Here is a 9279-nt window from a genome sequence, read left to right as displayed (position 1 = left end):
AGCATAGCAGAATTCAGACTTTGATTCACTTTGGTTGAGCATGTGTATATATATATTATCAACCATAGTGGCAATATAATTTCAGATGAATTATTGGGTATTTATTTATAAAAATAAAAAATATTGCTAACTTTTAAATATCAGAGATGATAGTAAAACCAAAGAAGGTATTGTAATCCTATTTTCCTACAAAGGAAAAAATTATTAGCAAAGAAATGTCATGTCATTGGAAAGCAAACTCTTTTCTTTGATTCTCTTCTTTCCTCTAACCAGATGAGGACTTCTTGGTATGTCTTGTGCTTTTCTTTGCTTTTCTGCTCACTGCTTGGAGACTGTATTGGAGTTGCGTTTGTGGTGAGTTTGTATCAGATCTTCCAAATCTATATTTTCAATTTACTGGGGGAGAATTAAGAGTACCAGCGTTTGGCTCTCGCTGGCAGAAGGAACAAGATGGTAAAGGCAGTGGTTATAGCAGGGTCGACCAAATTTCAGATTGTGGATTTCAGGGGTGAATGCTCCATGGTGTTGGATGTTTTTAAAAGCATATGTATGATATGTATGTTTCTTTTAAAGCATATGTATGATTAACTATGGAGGAACGTCTGCACCAAGAATATCAGTACTACTGTAGCATTTCCATTCAATCGGTAAAGGGGGAAAATGGGGTCTAATTTATTATGATCCACACAAGAGTTAGCCAATCAGAAAAACAGAGTGGTAATAGCCCACATAAACATAAAACAAAATAAAAAATTTACACACGCGCGCGCACACACACACACACACACACCATTCTGTCTCAGTTCTTCATGGCTCCTTGGGTGTGAGAAGATTTTCACACACCCCTAATTTCATGGCCTTTTTGAGAGGTTTTTCCTCAGAGCAAATCATGGTCTCATGGCTACCTAGCCCACATCGCTCTGAGAAAATACCATTCGAACGTGAACACCATTTTGTCATTTAAAGAAAAATCTGAGAAAGGAGAGAATACAGAATAATAGAGTTGGAGGTCTTCTAGACTAGGGGTTTCAAACTCATGTTGTCATGATGTCATCACATGACATATCGCGACTTTTTCCCCCTTCACTAAACTGGGCGTGGCCAGCGCATGCATCCAGCCCGCAGGCCAAGAGTTTGACAACCCTGTTCTAAACCAACTCCCTACTCAAGCAGGAGCCCTATGTCATTCCAGAACAAGAGGCAACAGTCTCCTCTTAAAAGCCTCCAGTGATGGAGCACCCACAACTTTGGATGGCAAATTGTTCTACTGGTTAATTGTTCCTACTATAAGGAAATTTCTCCTTAGTTCTAGGTTGCTTGTCTCCTTGGTTACTTTCCACCCATTGCTTCTAGTCCTGCGTTCAGGTGCTTTTTGGAGAACTGGCTAACATTCTTTGTGACAGCCACTCAAATATTGGAACACTGCTATCATGTCACCCCTATTTCTTCTTTTTATTAGATTGGACATACCCAATTTCTGCAACCGTTCTTTATATGTTTTAGCCTCCAGCCCTCTAATCATTTTTGTTGCTCTTCTCTGCACCCTTTCCAAAGTCTTAACATCTTTTTTTATAATGAGGAAAAAACTAAAACTGGATACAGTATTCCCAATGTTGTCTTACTAAGATTTTATAAAGCAGCATTTTTTGTTGTTCAGATGATAGGACTTCTAGTCCTTTTCTTGGTATCTTCCATTTTTTTCTCTGGAAGGTATTGAACAAAAAGAAACAGAACAGTGCAAATTTTCTCCTTTCTGAGGTTGGATTTCTCTTTTTCATTCCTTTGAAATGAAATTTTGCAGATCTTTTTTTATTATTTTGAAGGGGAAATGTGGCTCCCCAAATCATGGTTTTTGTCCTCTTAAATTTCTGCTCCTTTCTCCTAGTCCAGAGGTCTCCAAACCTGGCAACTTTAAGACTTGTGGACTTCAACTCTCAGAATTTCACAGCCAGCCATGCTAGCCAAGGAATTCTGGGAGTTGAAGTCCACAAGTCTTAAAGTTGCCAAGTTTGGAGACCCCTGTAAAGTCCAAAAACTGATGCAGGATATAACATTGAGAGGATTAAATATCCAGCCAATTGTTTCTCATGCCATCTAACATTTCATCTGGACTTCCTTCCAGCAAGTCACTAAATACATTAATTTTTTACAATCCCCATAAATTAAACTTTGTAATTCATGAGAATTTAGAGTCCTGTAATAGATTAGGACAGGGGTTTCTCAGCCTCGACAAATCTCAACTGTGTGGGCTTCAACTCCCAGAATTCCCCAGCCAACTTTGATGAAAAGAATTCTGGGAGTTGAAGTCTACACAGCTTAAATTTGCTGATGTTGAGAAACACGGGACTAGGGACTGTCTTAAATTTTGTAAAATTTGCTCTGTTATTAATCTGACTTTTGATGGGGGGGGGACAGATTATAATCCAGATGAGGCGAATGCAAGTTTAACGTCATGTTTCCTACTGTTCCTTCTGTAGCCCAAGGACAAACGCGGGTGGACCCTGAACAGTGCTGGATATCTTCTGGGACCCCGTAAGTTGATTCAGAGAAAACAGGGTTAAGTGAAAGCTGCATTAAAGTCACAGGGAAAGAAATTTTACTGAACCAAGTGACATTTCCTTCTAAGGCAGTGTGTTTCTCAACCTCAATACTTTAAGATGTATGGACTTCAATTCCCAGAATTCCCCCAGCCAGCACAGAATCAGATTCATAAGCCTGGCCGAGACTTCTAATCTAACCCCTTGTCCAAGGCAGGGGTCCTCATACCATCTTGGACAAATGGTTTCCCACTCTTTTCTTGAAATCTTCCAGTGGTGGAGCAGCCACAGCTCCAGGAGGCAAGCTGTCCCTTTGCTTAATAACTCTCACTAGATGTGTTATAACTGAGAAGCACTGTTCTAAGGAAATACATATAGCACCGTATTATTAGCAGTGAGGGCGGGTCCCTTCTGGTAACCTTTAACTGACCTTTGTTCACCAGGACTGAATGATGAAGTTTTAAGGATCTGTTTGTAGATAAGAGTGAAATACAGGAAGGAAAGATTTAAAGAAAATACTTTAAGAGAAGGTGATAAGTTGTTAAAACATTATACTTGTGATAAAGGGGGAAGTAATGTCTCTGTATACTTCTTTCTTATCATATTATTGTTCTCTTTTTTTCTTCTAAGTTATTTCTATTTTTCCGTAATTTCTATTCTTTTTATCCTGTTTTGAAGATTGCATTAGTTTTTATCTGTTTAATAGTAATAATATAATAATAACGTTATTATAAAAATATATATCAGGGCATCAGAGCAGTAACTTAACATCTGTACATCCAGTGAAAACTCAATCTGGCTGTTATAATTGGTTCCCAGACTGATGAGATTCAGCACAGGTAGTCCTTGATTTATGACCACAACTAAGCTCAAATAAGTGAGTTTTGTCCCATTTTATGACTTTTCTTATCACAATTGTTAAGTGAATCACTGCAGTTGATAATTAATAACCCGGTTATTAAGTGAATTTGGCTTTCCCACTGGCTTTGCGTGTCAGAAGGTTGCAAAAACGACTTGGGACACAGCAATGGTCAAAAGACCTAGTTGCCAATCCTCTGAATTTTGATCACACGATCATGGGGATGCTGCAAAGGTCATAACTGTGAAAAACAGTCGTAAGTTACATTTTTCAATGTCATTGTAACTTTGAACGGTCACTAAATGAACTGTTGCAAGTTGGGGAGTTCCTATACAGATAATCCTAATTTATGACCACAATTGGGACCAGAATTTTCATTGCTAAGCAAAGCGGTTGTTAAAGTGAATTTTGCCCGATTTTGCGACCTTTTTTGCTACAAATGTTAAGTGAATCACTGTAGTTGTTAAGCAAATAAGCCAGTCTTTATTTATATTTATATTTATGACTGGCTGGGAAGATTGCAAATGGTGATCATACGATCCTGCAGTGCTTCAACCATTGCAATTACATGCCAGTTGCCAAATGCCTAAATTTTAATCATGTGACCCTGGGGAGTTGTGACAGTTGTAAGTGCGAGGACTTTCTAAACTAGTAAATGCGAGAACAGTAACTAAACTAATGGTTATAAGTCAAGGACTACCTATAAGCCATCATTGTATGTAAACAGCCAGCCTCTAGCTCCTCTGTTATCAGTGGAGAAACCTTCCTCTCTATTGGTTGATAAGAAGATTCTTGGAAAGACAATTAAAAAGTTTTTTTAATGTACAGGGGATTTATATATTTTAAATAGAAAATAGTTCAGCTTCTGGAACTCATGTTAACTCCATCTCATGTACAGCTGGTCCTCAACTCCCGATCACAACTGAGCCCAAAATTTATGTTGCTAAGTGAGAAATGTGTTAAGTGAGTTTTGACCCATTTTACAACTTTTCTTGTTTTGAATGTAAATCATGTGACCATGGGAATGCTGCATTCGTCATAAGTTTGAAAAATGGTCACAAGTCACTTTTTTCAGTGCTGTTGTAACTTCGAACGGTCACTGTGAACTGTTGTAAGTCGAGGACTACTTGTAGCTCAGTAAGTCTTGCTAAAGAGAAGTCTGATGAGAATGAGGCCTGGAAAATAATCGCTTTTAGACAGCTAAAATATTCTGTTTAAAGTTACAATAGCACTGAAAAAAGTGACTTATGACCGGGCCTCGAATTTATGACTATCTCAGCATTCCCATGGTCACAAATACCAAAAGTTGGACACTTGGCAACCAGCCTGTATTTGCAGCCATTACAGCATCCTGGGGTTAGGTGATCATCATTGATGAGTTTCCAGCTGGCTTCCGGCAAGGAAAGTCAATGGGGAAACTTAAGTCAGTGGATTCACTTAAGGACTGCATGATCCACTTAACTACAGTGATTTGCTTAACGACCATGACAAAATGGTTCTAAAATTGGGTGTGATTCACTTAACTTGCTTAGCAACCAAAATTCTGATCCCAACTGTAGTTGTAAATCAGAGACTACCTGTAGTGCTTCGCTTGTGGCTCCTTGGTGAAAAAGAAAACTATGAGGAGATGCGTTGGTGGCGTTGGTGGTGTTGGTGATGATGATATCTTCCTCCTAAGAAATATAGTTCTTCCACATGGAGTCTTCCTGGCATTACTAATGCTAAGATTTAGTACTGAAATATGAGATGGAAAACATCTGTATCACATTTCTGTGAATGATGGAAAACTGCATGATACACGTAGTCCTTGTCTTACAACGGTTCATTTAGGGACCATTCAAAGTTAGAACAGCGCTGAAAAAAAAGTGACTTAGGACTGTTTTTCCACACTTACGACCATTGCGGCATTCCAGAGCACAGTCCCCATGATCAAAATCCGAACGCTGACTCATATTTATGACGGTTGTAGTGTCCCAGGGTCATGTTGATCCCCTTTTGCGACCTTCTGACAAGCAAAGTCAATGGAGAAGCCAGATTCACTTCACAACTGCGTTACTAACTGAACAATTGCGTTGATTCGCTTAAGAACCGTGGCCAAGAAAGGTTGTAAAATCAGGCAAAATTCACTCAGCAAATGTTTCACTTAGCAACAGAAAGGTTGGAGCCACCTATGGTCGTAAGTCGAGAACTACCTGTATGCTGGTCTGGAAGTCTCCCGATTCTCTCTTCCTTTTCACCGATATTCCTTGTTTGCTGGCTGCTGGCAGTGGGGTGATTATAAAACGCCGCCAGGCCGTCCCTCCCTCCCTCAAGTAGCTCTTGGTTTTATGAGCCTGGTGTAAACCATCTCTTTTTTTTTCCATGTAACCTGCAGCACTTCTTCCCTCCCAATCTCCTCTCCCCAAAGCAGATGCCCACCAGACGCTGCCTGATAAAGGAGCTGTGGCTGGGAAAAGAGATGCTGAGGAGGATCTGTATTCTTTGGGGCAAGATTTTATTGGTGAGCCCCCACCGTCGGTGGCTTTTCCCGGTATTATTTCCCCATTATTTAGCCTAGCAGGGTGTCAAACTCAAGGCCTGGGGGCTGGATCCAGACCCACAGGGTGCTTAGATCTGATCCACGGGGCCAGAAAACAGGGAAGGAATGGCCTGCGGTGCCTCCGCCAGTGAAAACCTTTGTTCACCGGTCTCCGTTTTCACTGGCAGAGGGTTGCAGGTTCCAAAAACGGAACTCGGGAGCCTGTTTTCGCTGGCAGAGGCGCCCCCGACATGAGTGACATCGAGCTGGCCATACCCACCCAGGTCATGGCCTCCCCCCCCCCCATAGCCTCCTCCCCGAGGCCAAACACAACCCTGATGCGACCCTCAATGAAATCAAGTTTGACACCCCTGATGTAGCCCTTAATGCTGTTTCCTCCTTCTTTCAGCACCTGTTCTGCAACCTTCTGGTTTCGGCATACTCCAAACGCTGATGGATTTTTTCTCCTCCCTGAATTTCCAAGGTGAGAACACATAAGAGGGTCTTTCTCAGTGAACAATGGCCTTGCTTAAGCAATGGAAATTCTAACAATGGATGTTCTAAGATGAGGAGTGCCTTCAGTCTTTGCCTACTACTCTCTTTTAACTTGCAGTAGAGAGTGGAAATGTTGCCTCTACACAGAGCATCTGCCTCGTCTATAACATTCTGACTGGTGTTTTCTGAAAGACTTCCTGTATACCTTGCTCTTATGAAAGAGTATTAGACCTGGTTTTTACACATAACGGATTTTATATGGGCCAATTTTTTTTATTGCTTTTATTACTTGGGGGTGTTGATGATATTTTGTCAACAGGTAGTCCTCAACTTTATTTATTTTATTTTATTTATTTGATTTGCCAATTGTTTACAAGATAATAAGTATAAGTGTATACATAGTTGTGAATACATGAAAAGGGTACATATAAGAAAAATAAAAGAATAAGAGAAACAATAGGACAGGGACGGTAGGCACGTTGGTGCGCTTATGCACACCCCCTACAGGCCTCTTAGGAAAGGGGTGAGGTCAATAGTAGACAGTCTAAGGTTAAAGTTTTTGGGGTTTGGGGAAGAGACTACAGAGTCGGGTAGAGTATTCCAGACATTGACCACTCTATTGCTGAAGTCGTATTTCCTGCAATCAAGTTTGGTGTGGTTAACTTTGAGTTTGTATCTATTGTGTGCTCTTATGTTGTTATGGTTGAAGCTGAAGTATTCATTGACAGGTAGGACATTGCAATGTATGATTTTATATACCATGCTTAAGTCAGACCGAAGACGGCGTATTTGTTTAGTGATCATTAGAAATTACAGCAGCACTGAAAAAAGTGACTAATGACCATTTTTCACACAATCGTTGCAGCATCCCCAGGGTCATATAATTAAAATTCAGGCGCTTGGCAACTGACTCAGCTTTTGCAAAATTCTAACAAACAAAGTCAACGGGGAAGGCAGATTTATTTAATAGCTGTACTACTAGTTTAACAATCGCATTGATTCACTGAACAACCGTGGCAAGAAAGGTCGTAAAATGGGGTAAAATTCACTTAACAGCTGTCTCGCTTAACAACATAAATTTTGGGCTCAATTGTGGTCGAGGACTGTATCTTCTACTTCTGGGTGCTGCTTATCACAGTCTCTCAGGGTTAGTACTGACATTTCCTTGCAGGACTAGTGGAAGACAAAACTTGGATATTGGTTTCTTGCTTCATCCGATGCCCTGTTCTCTCTGTTAGCCTGAATGATAATAGCAATAGCACTTAGACTTCTATACCACTTCACAGTGCTTTACAGCCCTCTCTAAGTGGTTTACAGAGTCAGCCTATTGCCCCCCCCTCCCCCAACAATCTGGGTCCTCATTTTACCCACCTCGGAAGGAGGGAAATCTGAGTCAACCCTGAGCCAGTCAGAATTGAATTCCAATTCAATTGCATTCTAAACCCTGCATCTCCATGGCTCAGGTCACAAGCATGAAGAAAGAATATGGACTGAGCAGGAAGGAACATTCTGGAGGTTTTTATAGCATGTATCTTCCACGCTTACTATTTGACTAGAGTCTAGACCAGCAATCAAATGAACAATCCCCCAGTCAAGGAACTACCAATGCAGATAAATTAATACTAAACAGCCTATGCAGGGAATTACCAAGAACACTCCCACCAATACTGACAGGGCAAGCGACTAGTATGTAAAAATAACAGCAAACCCGACTCCCTTCTAGTACTGATGATGTTACTTAGTGTGGTAATGAAATGTTTGCAAGAAAACTACCAAGCTCAGCGAGCACTAAGCACCAAGTATCGGTATATGTTGTATTATTGTATGTATACATAATGGAATTTTATAATAAGTTCACAATATGTATTGATTATTTTATATATAGACATAGATTCCAGACAGGGACAAACTATGTTAGATTTGTTCTTATAGCATGGAATATTAAGAATGAAAGACAGTTGGGCGTTACACAGGCAGGACTGAGATGAAACCTCAAAATGTGCTTTTTCTTTTTTTAGATCAAAGAGTGATTGGACGCCTGCCCCTCCCAGTGTCAGAAGAATCGATGCAACAGTAATATTCTTCTAGAGCTGCTTGTAGCATTGCAGTTCCTTCCCTGTTTCACACATGCAGGTGTTGGTCAGATCCTTTGTCGTGTTTTGTCTGCTGCTCCTCTATTCAGCAATTTGCTCACAATAATTCACTTCTCATCTACCTAATCTTCCTGTTCACTCTTTATTTAATATTGCCAATTATTCTGTAGTTCCTTGTCTTGCAAGGCCTCTATAACCCTCCTTCTTGGGCTCAATTTTATTCTTTTCCCTAATGTAAACAATCATAGCAAGGGTCTTCAAACTTGACAGCTTTAAGACTGGTGGACTTCAACTCCCAGAATTCCTGAGCTAACATGACTGGAGGAGGAATTCTGGGAGTTGAAGTCCACAAGTCTTAAAGCTGTCAAGTTTAAAGACCCCTGAAATAGATATATTGGATATTACTTATATTATTCATATGGGAATGTGATTATTGTTATATTGTTATATTGTTAAGAATATTACTTATATTATTCATGTGGGAATGTGATTATTGTTATATTGATAAGAATATTACTTATATTATTCATATGGGAATGTGATTATTGTTATATTGTTATATTGATAAAAAGAGTATTATTAATTGTAAGCACATGAAATATGTACCTAATCAGTTGAAATGGAATGCCTTTATTGTATGTAAAAATAAAAAATTGTGGGGGAAAAAGGTTGAAGACCCCTGAATTACAGGATATGCAACAATATTGTACTTTCATTTCCTCGTATCCTTATAGCTTCATGTTTTTAATAGACGTTGGCACACTTATTTGGGATCTG

At 39.8% G+C, this 9279-nt stretch overlaps 1 protein-coding gene across 1 annotated transcript; it reads left to right on the top strand.

Moving 5' to 3' along the window:
* Positions 1 to 273: 273 nt before the first annotated feature.
* On the top strand, positions 274 to 8652 carry LOC113418497 (galanin peptides-like). Its single transcript, XM_026677400.2, has 5 exons — positions 274 to 354; positions 2478 to 2532; positions 5771 to 5896; positions 6324 to 6398; positions 8428 to 8652. The coding sequence occupies exons 1-5, from the start codon at positions 274 to 276 to the stop codon at positions 8484 to 8486; spliced, it is 396 nt and encodes a 131-aa protein (XP_026533185.2). The 3' UTR covers positions 8487 to 8652.
* The last annotated feature ends 627 nt before the right edge of the window (positions 8653 to 9279 follow it).

Source organism: Notechis scutatus, chromosome Z, assembly GCF_049901735.1.
Source record: "Notechis scutatus isolate UNSWTSFEM ecotype Mainland chromosome Z, rNotScu1.2, whole genome shotgun sequence".
NCBI classification, from domain to species: domain Eukaryota; kingdom Metazoa; phylum Chordata; class Lepidosauria; order Squamata; family Elapidae; genus Notechis; species Notechis scutatus.
The sequence above is the reverse complement of the archived record's forward strand: the minus strand, read 5'-3'. Positions and strand labels throughout refer to the sequence as shown.

Coding starts and splice junctions, on each gene's coding strand:
- LOC113418497 (XM_026677400.2), top strand. CDS start 274: ATGAGGACTTCTTGGTATGTCTTGTGCTTTTCTTTGCTTTTCTGCTCA. Junction 355..2,477: donor GTATTGGAGTTGCGTTTGTG/GTGAGTTTGTAT, acceptor TTCCTTCTGTAG/CCCAAGGACAAACGCGGGTG. Junction 6,399..8,427: donor CTCCTCCCTGAATTTCCAAG/GTGAGAACACAT, acceptor TTCTTTTTTTAG/ATCAAAGAGTGATTGGACGC.